At 59.7% G+C, this 11,754-nt stretch overlaps 1 protein-coding gene and 1 non-coding gene across 3 annotated transcripts; one reads left to right on the top strand and one right to left on the bottom strand.

Annotated features, from left to right (window-relative positions):
• Positions 1-994: 994 nt before the first annotated feature.
• On the bottom strand, positions 995-5,117 carry TMEM250 (transmembrane protein 250). 2 transcript variants are annotated; one of them, XM_012160626.4, is made up of 2 exons: positions 5,046-5,117; positions 995-3,284 (listed from the first exon to the last, which is right to left on the bottom strand). In XM_012160626.4, the coding sequence occupies exon 2, from the start codon at positions 3,161-3,163 to the stop codon at positions 2,744-2,746; it is 420 nt and encodes a 139-aa protein (XP_012016016.2). In that variant the 5' UTR covers positions 3,164-3,284; positions 5,046-5,117; the 3' UTR covers positions 995-2,743. The 2 variants fall into 2 exon arrangements, with proteins under 2 accessions (XP_012016016.2, XP_014949600.2); XM_015094114.4 differs by lacking the exon at positions 5,046-5,117 and adding an exon at positions 4,656-4,826.
• Positions 4,806-7,966, top strand: LOC105607253 (uncharacterized). The gene is made up of 3 exons (XR_006059061.2): positions 4,806-4,994; positions 6,320-6,386; positions 6,513-7,966. It is a non-coding gene; the product is annotated as an uncharacterized LOC105607253 (transcript).
• Positions 7,967-11,754: the final 3,788 nt, after the last annotated feature.

Here is an 11,754-nt window from a genome sequence, read left to right as displayed (position 1 = left end):
TGATTCCCACAACCAAGGCCCACCGTCTCCACCACCAACACGCCAACTTGCCCAGAAAGCAGGGAGGGAGGCCAGGCCCGGCGGCCTGTGGAAGCCACGGAAGGTGGGCCTCCCCAAGGCTCAGGTGTGGTGAGGACGAACCTGGGACGGTGCTGCCCACTGGCACTGGCTCCCCGTGAAGCTGGCATGCCCAAGAGGGTTCTCCCTCCTGGCCGGAGAGCATCGCCCCACCCGAGCCTCAGCCAGGCTGTATCCAACAAACCGCACCTCCCGAGGGTCCTCTGTTAGGTTTTGAGGGCCAAGGCTTCTGTGAAGAGTCTACCGACTCTGCCATCAGAAGCAGTTAAACCCCTATAGGACTCGGGTTGGTTTCCACTGATACATCAAGCCCCACACAATTCCAGGGTCAGCAGCGAGGCCGCCCTGTTGCAGACCTGCAGCTCCCCTTCCGGGGCGCTTTCCGGCCACCTCAGCTGCAGGAGAGGACATGACCCTCCTCATCACGGGAGTCAGGGAAGCCTTCACCCAATAGATAAGAACGTGCGTTTCATTTTTCCAATTGTTTTTTGGCTAAACAAGAACGGTACCTTGGGTTTTCCGCCAGCATTTCTCCTGCAGGTGTCTTCTCTGAAACTGGGTGCACCCTGCATGCACACGGCCATTCCGGCCTGAGAGGGCACATCCTGTCTTATAAGGACTGTATGCACTTGGTTCGTGAATTCAGCCTCACCGGCTCTCCTCGCCCAGTACTGACCAAGTCTCGTGGCCACCCCTGCCAAACCCCAAGGACAAGTGCCAGCAGTGGAACCCCTGGCCTCCGGGCACAGAGGGCCCACCACGGCCCAGCAGTGACTCCTTCTCCAGCTTGGTAATGGCCGCTTTTAAAAGCTTCCCACTGTACTTACGAAAAAAAACGGCATCTGTGGTGTTTCTGGCTTGTTATATCCTCTACAAAAAGGTATAAACCTTTTGAGCCTTAAACAGTCACGCCATCAACATGTTAAAAAAATAAGTTTAATGCAGGTGGCTCATTTCATAAAGAATTTCACAGGCACTGAGGACACCAAGCAGCGTGTCCGCACCACTGTGACCCCCCCAGCCCCACGGGCACTCGCCCACCTGGGGAGGGGGGGCCTCAGAGTAACAGGAGTCAACTGACACAAAACAAAGCTTTCAGGAAACAGCATGACTTAGTGCAAAAGATTCTCTGCAGCGCTGAGAAGCGGGGTCCACGCTGATCGGGTCCTCGCCTGCCGTCCAGGTAATTCGGACAGACTCGATCCCCACTCCCTCCGAAGAGCCCACCGCTGACCTTGAGTGGACAATCGCCTGACAGAAGCTGGCTACAGATAAAAAAGCATGGCTTGCAGCCAAGTTATTTTTTGCTTTCTTTACCTGATTTGGGTTTTTCTTCCAGCGGCACACAACTGCCCTGACAGCCCCCCTGGCCACTAGGCAGCCTGGACAGACCGGGCTGAAGGGGCCACTGCCCGTGCCTGGGGCTGTGGGACAACTTGGGGTGGAGCAGCTTGAGCCTGCAAGTCGCCCGTCTGAAGCCCTAAGTCCTGCCTCTGGCTGTTGTCCCAGCTGAATCAGAGTGCCCCTCGCCTGCCTACGAGGCCCAAGGCCACCCTGACCTCATCTGATGGAGGCGGGGGAGGGGAGGGGCAAGGCTTGAGCCCTTTGGTATGTTCTCTGCAATCGGAACCGCCCTGGCCCACTGGTTCCTTCCTGGCCCACATTCACTCTTGCTCTGCACTCCCAGCTGCTCTAACAGCTGCCGAGGCAGGAGCAAGGGCCACCGAGTCCCTCACCTGGCGGCCCAGCCTGGTGTGCCCATGACTGCAAGAGGTGTTTCTTACACGCAGCACTCGGGCCACCTGACACCTGCTCGCGACACACACGCCTCAATCCTGGATGCTCTCTCCAGGGAAGAGGCTGAAACCCCCACCCCCACCCCCAAAGCCCCCAAAGCCAGAAATACACTGAGGTGCCCGCCTCAGAAAGTCACACTTGAAGAGATGTCATCTGGCCAACATTCTCAGCAGACCTGCCCAGGAGGAAGACAGGCGTGCCCTGGAACCAGCACGCCCCCTCCTGATCTAGCAACCTGCCAAGTGAACCCAGGTGACACGGAAGCCCGGTCTGGAACTCAGGACACCTCACAGGGTAACATATGGAGGACAGTCTGTGGGTTGAGCCAGCACTTGGTGGCCCAGGGTGGAGTGAAGAGCTTGGTGGCAGTGCGGGGCGTCAGCTGGTGGAGCCTGACGCTTCCCTAAGGCTGGCGCAGGGGCTGGGGGTGCACAGGAGGGGACAGGGCAGCTGGGATAAGCCCCCTCCAGGTCTGCACCAGCATACCACACCCTTCCCAGGGGCCTCTCACACCAACACCGATGATGCCGGTGTCCTGGAGAGGGACAGGGACGCGGGCTCTCCAAGTACAGACTGGACCGATGGGTCCCCTCTGTAATTGCTGGGGAAGTGCAGGTGGAACCACAAGCAGGTGGCCCGGGGGATGTTGCACTGAAAGCACACAGAGAAGGGCTGAAGCAAAGACCAGCAGGAGCGAGGGCGCCAGCGTCCCCTTCACAGAAAAGTCTCCGCTCTTTCCAGTCCGGAGGTAGCTCCTCTGGGATGGGGCAGAAGGGGCCCTGACCGATCCCGGCAAGAAGAGCACCCCTTGCAGGCGCAGCTACAGCCAGGTCGCCATCAGCCGCCCCCAGAGGAGCCCGCAGCACCCTCACATGTCCACGAAGACCATGAAGCACCAGCCCAGGCCCCCGACCAGCAGCATGGTCACATGGATACCGTAGACCAGCAGCTCGTTGAGGAGGCGGAAGTCCACGCGCCGGCGGCCCAGCAGCAGCAGCAGCGCCGACAGCTTGAGCTGGAAGCGCAGCAGGACACGGACGCCCAGATACTGCAGGCAGAAGAGGGCGGCCAGCGCGCCCCACAGCGCGGCCGTGAAGAGGCTGCAGCTGAAGTACAGCAGGAAGCGGATGAAGCCGTAGAGCCAGCGCGCCCGGACGTACACGTCGAAGTTGTTGTACTTGGTGCGGGCCGGGCGGGAGGCGCGGGCCGGGCCGCAGGCGGCGTGCAAGCAGGTGGTGTGCGGGCCGTGGAAGGAGCGCACCCGCCGGGGGATGGGCATGACCGGCATCGGGTCCGGGCGGCGGCGGCGCTAGCTCGCGGCGGTGGCAGAGTCCCGGCGGCGGTCAGCATAGGCGTCGTGGGAGCCTGGGCCTGGGCGGCCGAGGCTGAGCACCGGGGGAGGCTGGGGCCTGCAGGGAGAGGGACACGAAGGGGAGCCGGGTCAGCCAGGACACCACCAGCCTAGGGCTGCCAGGAGACGGAGACTGGAGAGCCACTGAGTTATCGTTTTCAAAAGGCTGAGGACACTCCGAAGGGACCCACAATCACGTGGGAAGCAAAATTCCATCAGTGACACCAGGAAGAAGGGTCAGGACAGAGGGCGCAGACCCCCCACCCCCCACCCCCCAGTGCAGTCAATGCTAAAAGGACAGAAAGGGCCAAGAGAAACCCCGGCTAATCTCCCCCTCCCCAGAGGCTTGGAGAGTCCCCTGCAGTGGACTCAGCCCGGCTTTTAACTGGGATGCCCAAGGCTGCCTTCACTTCTGTGGCTGCTTTATCCAGGGAGAATAAGCCCCTGGGTGGCAACCAGCACAGGACAGGAAGAGGGAGAGAGTGCCCACTGAGCTGACTGGGTCACTCTCTTTAGCAACTTGACAGGCCAAGTGCTGGGGATCAGGCAGCTGGCGCAGGGTTCTGGGCTCCCCCGACGGCGCCTGAACCCCGGTGCTGTCCTTCACCAGGAGGGTAACCTTAGGCAGGTCACCTCACCCTCTGAGAGACTATTCCTGCTCTGCACCATGGGGATGCCAGCAGCACTGGGCTTCCAGGGGTGCTGAAGGAAGCAAGCATTACTGGGCAAAGGCTGCCCATGCCTGGCAGAGGAGGAGATGGGAGCCCAGGGCTGCCCAGTGGTGTCATCGCAGGTCATGGGACTGGACCACCGGAGAGGAGAAAATACCAAGTGGCCCTCTGGCTTTGCCTAGCAACTGCCGTTTATAGCTGTGCCTGGGTCGTGGATGGAAAACAGAACTGGAAGTACAGGATGCGTAAAATCGGAGCGGCAAAGTTGACGACAGGCCCAGGAGAGGCGCTGCCTAGGGCATCGGCCTCCCGTCACGTGGCGTGCAGCCTGGGGGCCTGCAGAGGGGCTGGTGCTTGCTAGCTCTCACTCTGGCCGCCCACGTGCTGCTGTGGCCAGAGCGAGAGGAAAGGGGAGGCCGGCCGCGTCCACCCTTCCCTGCTCATAGGCCCAGCCCTGCCCGCAGGCTGCGGCCAGAACCAGGTCTGACAGCATCTGATGGCACTTAGACATTGGTGCTCCTGCGGGGTCGCAGCCAGGGGTGGGCTGCTAGCCATCCTCCCGTTGCCCACCTCGCCGCGGGCAAAGGGTCTGCGCCACGGGCTTCCAGGTGGGGGGCCGGGGCGACACCCACGCGCTCCCCCAACCCCCGCCCGCTCAGTGCTAGGCCCTCGACCCCCAGAGGCAGGGCCAACCCGTGGCGCCCCTGGGAGCCGCCCCCGCCCCGCCCCGCCCCGCCCGGGCACCCCCGCCTGCTCACCGGCTGCCCTCTCCGCGCCGGCGTCCCGAGCCGCGCGGCCCCCTGTCCCTCGGGACTCCAGGAGCAGGGCGGCCGCATGGTGCCGACGGCGCAGCCCGGACCCTCAAGCGTCCCGGCCCGGGGCCGCCCCGAAGGGACAGGGTCTCCCGCGCCCGGCGGCCGGCGGCGTTTGGCCCAGCGTGGGAGCCGTAGCGCCGTCCCTCTGCGGCCACCGTAGGACTTTCCTCACACACACACCCCCCCACCCACCCTCCGCCCGCGCCGAAACGGACAGCGCCTCCCTTCCCCCTTTTCGGCGTAGACCCGGAGCGCCCGGAACTCGGCGCTTGCCCTCCGAGCGTAAGTGCGTGCGTGCGTGCGTACGCGCCCGGCGCGCGGCCCGTGACGTACCCCCGGACAACACCGCCCCAGGTACCCGGTCGGCGCCTCGGCCCGTCCTGCGCAGGCGCAGATAGAGGATCTGCCCAACGGCGTCCCCACCGCCTCCAGGCAGCTCCTCTGCGCATGCGCCTCTGTGCCCCAGGCTGTGGGCAGTACGCAGGCGCGCGCGCTTGGCTCAGTGATGGTCCTGCGGTCTGTAAAGACGCCTGAATCGTGGTGCTGCTGGTGTTGGCCCCGGCCCTGCGTGTCTGCCGTCCGGCGAGTCTGGAGCGGATTGGGGACACCACCCAAGGTCCCCAAATGTAGGGAGTCAGGACGGACTGGTTGACACCACCCGCAGATGTCAAGATCCCATGTAGGGATCCACAGAGCCCTGGGAGAGAGGATGTCGGTGTAGACGTGTTTAAGTATTTTAATCCGGTCGAGGTCAGGATAGGGGAAACTTAACGCTCCTTGGATGTAATTGGCAAGTTCCACCTACCTGAGTTCTGTCGGGTATGGAGAATCTGTCTCCACACGTGGAAGAAGCTCGTTGCACCCCCAGTGCCTGGGGTCCTGGACTTGGTCGTTGTTTTTCCCATCGGTTGCTCTAGTAGAGGCTAGTTCCTCGGGCATCCTTTACAGAAGACAGTTGGGTGTTCACCTCCCCTTGGCTGACGCCCCAGGGCTGGAGCCCCTACCTGCCAGCACCAGGCGTGCACGTCCTGACCCCAACCAGCCCTCGCCCCGCCCTGTCCTAGGGGTGGAGCACGGTGCTTGGGGACACGCGTGGTGGTTCTATCCCTGTAGCTGCCGCTCCGCTGGTGAGGAGAGTCTGACCGCGTCATGATGGAGAGGGGAGGAAGGGGCCCAGATCAGGTCAGGGGGCCGCAGGAGAGGATGGGAGAGAAGAAGGGTATTGTAAGAAGGGATTCTTAAACTGCATCTTCTCTGTGGCTGGGCCTCTGCAGCTGATCCCTGCTTTGTACCCTAACCGAGGGTGCTGGTTTTCTTCCCCAGATCTGGGTCCAGCCCTGTCCCTTGAAGACGCCCTACCCAGGCCCCCTCCTCAGCCCTGTGAGGAGGCCCCAGTGCTCCCGTCCCTGTCCCTTCGCACTAGCTTTTTCTGTCCCTCTGCCTCTCCTCCACCCAGTGAGCTCCTAGTCACCCTTTAAAACCCCAGTCACTGTGCCCACCTCCAGGAGACTGCCTCCAACTGTGTGCCATCCCTTCCCTGGCCGCCCCCGCCTTGGTGGGAGTTAGTGGTTCTGACTAATCTCAACCATACCCTTTCTCCACCTCAGAAGCTCAAAGATCGGTTGATGGATCGGCCTCTCCCACTGGCTCAGTTTCCTTACCACAGGCCGCACGGTAAGATAGATGTCTGTCTACACCGTGATCTAGTCCGTACATGCACACGATTAAACAACTCCAGAAGCTTCACAGACTGCACTTCTCCTGACCACATGCTCTGCTATGTTCTGTTGTTTCATTCAGTAGACAGGCTGGAAGCCACCATATCTGCAGCCTGACCACCGCCAGTTCCAGAGCCACAAGGACGAAGATGAGGCTGTGTCCTCGGGGCCAGCTCAGTGGCAGGGCAGGGGGAGACCCCAGGCGTGTGCTGCGATTTTTTGCAGGCTGCCCCTGGCAGGGGTGGGGGGGGCCGTCCAGCGGGGGCTCCCTCATGTTGCCATCCTCGCAGGCACCCCTCTCTCCCTGCTCCCCCGCCCCCACGTCAGGAGGACATCTGTGATGTGGGCGGTGGCTGGGCGCCACCTGCTGGAACAGTGCACGAGGTGTCCCAGAGCCAAGCCTGAGACGAGTGAAGGGTCCAAGAAGGGCCTGAGTCCATCGGTGCTTTGAGCCGTAAACCAGGGCACCACGGGTCCCAGTTGTCTGTGGAGCTGAGTAGCCTCTGCTGCAGAGGCCCATTAGCCCGCAAACCCTCTACTCTCTGCCTTTGCAAAAACCTAGTTCGCCCCTGCTTTAAACAAGCATTTATCACACGGCTCACAGAGAATGGTAAACGGGCAGACCGTCAGGTTGGGACGGTCTTAGCCACCCCCACCCTCCACTGTCCCTGTGCTTGCTGGGGAGCAAGGATCCGGTCACTTCAGGGGCCAGACATGGAGTGACTCTTTGCCACCCAGGACAGTAGAGGCTGAGTGACTCCTGACATCAGGCTGCCCTGCAGGTTTGGGTGTGGGGAGGGACTGACCTCTCTGCAGTCATGTTCCAACTGTCCAGTCCTCAGGCAGGGCTGGTGTGACCTCCCACCCTGTGACGGTGGGTTTAATCCTCACGAGGGTCTCAACAGCGTAGTCAGGCGTGTTAGCCTTCAGCGACTGCTTAGTCCTTGTGAGCGGTCCTACAGTCACCTCGCCATCAAGAGACGGACTTACATGTGACCCAGCAATGCCACTCCTGGGCATATGGGCAGAGAAAACTCTTAATTCAAAAAGATACCTGCATGCCAGTGTTCATAGCAGCCCTACTCACAGTAGCTGAGACATGGAAACAACTAAACGCCCATCGACAGAGGAATGGATACAGAAAACGTGGTGTATATATACTCGGCCACAAAAAAGAACGACATGCCATTTGCAGCAACGTGGATGGACCTAGAGATGATCACACTGAAGGTCAGACAGAGAAAGACAAGTACCAGAAGATGTGGACGCTGAAATACGGCACAAGCGAACCTGTCTGTGAAACAGGAGCGGACTCAGCCGCACAGGGAACAGGCTGGCGGTTGCCAAGGGGGAGGGTGTTGGGAGACGGCCGGAGCGGGGCTTGGGGCCAGCAGATGGACGCTCCAATAGAGAGTGGCTAGACAGCAAGGTCCTCCTGTACAGGACGGAGAACTGTAGTCAGTATCCGATGATGAATCATCATGGAAGAGAGTATTTTAAAAAAGAATATTAAAAGAAAAGAATGTGTGAAAATGATTTTGTGCTCAAGGGAGTAAAACTAAAAACCACCACCACCAAAAAAAAAAAAAAAGAGTCGGAGTAGATGAATTCCCTCCCCTTGGCTCTGGGCTGCCTTAGTGAATAGATCCTGAGGTCAAGTGACACTGTGTGAGTCCAGGGCCATGCAGCCTCGTCCTCAGCCTCGGAAATGCTCTTGGAAGCCCCAGTCATGGCACCCTGAGACGCAGGTCCACGTGGGTCCCTGGACCAGCCCATGATGGGCGGCCCGGCCGAGCCCAGCCTTGGGGCATCCCCGCGCAGGCATCAGACTCGTGAGTGGGTGACTCTCTGGGGGATTTTGACCGCAGCCCTTTGGGTCACTCATCCACTTGAGACTGCCCGGCTGAGCCCCCAGGTGGTGCAGAGGAGGGAAGCCCTGTCTGGGCCCTGTGAGCGCAACGAAAGGGATGCTGTTTTACAGCATCAGGGTAGGGAGGTTGGTCACATCCCCCAGTGGTTTGAGCGAATATGTCATTTCAAATCTTCATCACCGCCTTCAAGGGAAGTCGTCTTGCCTCCACTTTTACAGATGAGGAAAGAGAGTTTTTTGTCCAAGTCAGGCCTGACTCCCAAACCTGGGTGAACCCACCACCCACACCACCCATGGCTAATACGTGGCACGCGTACTGGCCCATCTCCTCCAGAATCCCTGCAGACATCACTGTTGATTGGCACTGGTCTCACTCCCTTGCTGGTCCTTGGTTACGGAATCCCAGCCTATCTGGGTGGCATCTCTCATCCCTGATGTGACTCCTCCTTTAACCCCGTGAACCCGGAGAGGACACCCCTCTCCTCCAGATGGACTCTGGCCGGTGTGTCATGACAGCCAGCTGAGCCCCTGGAGGTCACCACAGACTTGTGTGTGCAGGCGTGTGCCCTCAGTTACGTGTGACTCTTTTCGACCCAATGGACTGTAGCCCACCAGGCTCTTCTGTCCATGGGATTCTCCAGGCAAGAATACAAGGGGTTGCCATTCCCTTCTCCAGGGGATCTTCCCGACCTAGGGATTGACCCTGCGTCTCCTGCATTGGCAGGCAGATTTTTTCACCACTGAGCCACAGACACAGTGGACGGCATTTGCAGAGGGCAGTGTGGAGTCAGATCGTGTGCTGCTGCGGCCCCGTCCTGCCTGCTTCGGCTCTGGCCCACCAGTTTCTAACTGGGCAAAGTCCTCTGTCCCTGTGCCTCTGGCTTGTGTCTCCGAGGCAGCTGGGGAGGGGCGCAGGGACCCCCTCCCACCTTGGCCTCCCCTCCTCCTGACTCCCCCACCAGCTGGCTGTCCTCCATTCTTCTAAGTCCAAGGCTGGCGTGAGCTGGCCACTCGGTCTCAGCATGGTGGTGCCTGGCAGGGAGGCTTCCCTTGCCCCATTCCGCCCCCTGTAGCCCGTGTCTGGCCCACCACAGGCCCAGGGCTGCTTGTGTTGGTTGGTTGGTTGGTTGATGAAGTGCCTGCCCTGTACTGGGCATTCAGAACTGGGGATACAGGTGGGGGGGAGTGGCCTCAGCCTGGCATCGCCCAGTGACATCCATGGGCATCAGCCTGCCCAGCTCCAGTCTGGCCCCCCTGGGTGCCCAGTGCAGGGGTAAGGGGCATTGGAGGGAAAGCAGATTGAGCTGGACACTGGCTACGGGCTTGGGGGTGGCGAGGGGGCAGGCGGGAACGGCGCCTGGATTATAGTTTATCGGTGACAGTCTTGCCCTGATTTCAGAAGTGTGTCCAGCACCCCCGCCCACCTCCCCCAGGCTCCTCGGTGGGTGGGCTAATCTACGTAACCTCCCTAGGTGTCCAGCCTCCACCTGTGAGCTGGAGGTCTCATCCTCGGTGGCTGTGAGTGAGGACCTCAGGGTGCAGAGTCCACGCGGTGCTGCCAGGGTCTGAGCTCCCAGACTGGGGGGACTCAGCCTCTCACCATGGGAAGGAGGAGACCACACAGCCCTGCGTCTTGGCCTTGGTTTCCTCCTGGGCAGCATGCTTGCCGTCTCACGGATGTGCCCTCCTAAGACCCAGACTCAGGCCGATAAGCCGGCAGGGAAGGCGCGTGTTCAAGGTCATCGCTCACAGTGGCCCCTTCCTGCACCCATGGCCCCAGTCCCCGGCCCAGGTTGTATTTCCTCCTGTGCTAATTTCACAAAAGACACAGCTCACACTCCTGTTGATTGAACAGTTTTGTGCTGACAGGAGGGAAGATTGGTGGCAGAGTTATCATCCCCCAGAGCGTGGGCGATTTGTCTGGCTCGGAGGAGCCCCGGCGGGGTGGATATGTTTTATGGTGGGCCCGGAAGACAAACACAGGCATTTATATGTCACTTGTTGCAATATAAATGCTAACTTGTACTTCGTTCAAAACTTTTAATGAATTGTATACATTCCAGAAGATTTATAGGGTGAATGCAATGGCTCAAAATGTTACTTTTAACATATTTGTCAGTTTGGCAACAGCACCAAAAAAATCTGGAGGATATTGCATTCAGAAATAAATCATAAATAGATGCATCTTAAAAGAGGTTTATTTTGGTCGTTAATGGTTGATGGGCCCCCCAGTGCAGGATTTAAAGGTAAATTATGCAAAATCAAAAATAAACCTTATAATACTTCATCAAACATGCATAAAACTGTCAGGCCCAAATAAATTCTCTCAATTAACTTGCTTCAGATTGTGATTGCATTTGCTAATTTAATCAGCTCCAGAATAATCTAGAGGCCCAGAAGTGATGGATGGCTGTGCGGGCACGCCCCGGGGAGCAGGGCAGAGCCAGCCTGGACAGGACTGGGAGGTCAAGGCCCGCCTCTCCCACTGGGTGGCCTTTCCCACCCGCATCTTGGGGGCCGAGCCCGTTGGCCAGGCCCTCTGCTCGCGCCCCTGTTAGCTGCTGCCCTGGGGCTGCGGTGGTGGCCTTCGCGTGTGTCACCTGGATGGCCGGGCCTGGAAGTCAGCACCAGGAACCACGCCCCACTCTGGTCTGGCCTGGCTCCAGAAGCCCTGGCGCTCACGTCATCGGTGTGGGTGCCAGCTCCTTCTTGGTCTTTACTAGAACAAAGGGAAGTGGGACGGACTGGGAATGGTTCTCTCAGGGTCTGCCCATTCCTCCCTCTGATTCTTGATTAAATGAGGATTTTTGAATTAAATGCTTTACCCATTTCGTGGGGGAGGGTGGCGGCAGGCCGTCAGGTTGGGGTGAACCCATGCCCTGGGCCAAGGCCTAGAGAGGGAGGAGGTGTCCTCTGCTCGAGGCCTGACCCAAGGCAGGCACGGAGCTGAGCTCGCCAAGCGCGCCGTGCGGAGCGGACCCGGGCCATCCAGTCTCCCCATCACTTTGCTTCCCATCTGACGGAGCTGTGTGCCCATTTCTCCTGGTCCCTGCGGGAGACTGTCTCATTCAACAAGACCATCTGGACTGGAGAAGTCACCGAGGAGACCTTCACAAAGCTTTGTGCCCTAAGGGAGGACCGTGTCTTTGTGGAGGGTCTTTGTTTCTTTCTTGTAAAATCTGGTGAGTCTGTTTCAACAAGAACCACACCTGCTTCTTGTGTGGTTCTAGCAGATGAGACAGGAAAGCACACACAAACACGGAGAGAGAGGGAGGCTGGTGTGCACCTGTGGAGCTGAACAGGGATGAGTGGGCCACTCAGGGCTTCAATCTGAGCTCCCGACTGATGCCTGGATCTCGGTACCCCACTGGGGACCCCCGCCTCACCCCAGAGCCCCACGTTTTGGCAGAGGGCCTCTCAACCATCAGCACTCTCTGCCTTCCCTGCTTCCCTG

This window comes from Ovis aries, chromosome 3 (assembly GCF_016772045.2).
Source record: "Ovis aries strain OAR_USU_Benz2616 breed Rambouillet chromosome 3, ARS-UI_Ramb_v3.0, whole genome shotgun sequence".
NCBI lineage: Eukaryota > Metazoa > Chordata > Mammalia > Artiodactyla > Bovidae > Ovis > Ovis aries.
This window is presented reverse-complemented; position numbering and strand designations above follow the sequence as displayed.

What these genes read in the sequence shown, in the direction of transcription:
- TMEM250 (XM_012160626.4), bottom strand. Translation starts at nt 3,163, where the DNA reads ATGCCGGTCATGCCCATCCCCCGGCGGGTGCGCTCCTTCCACGGCCCG.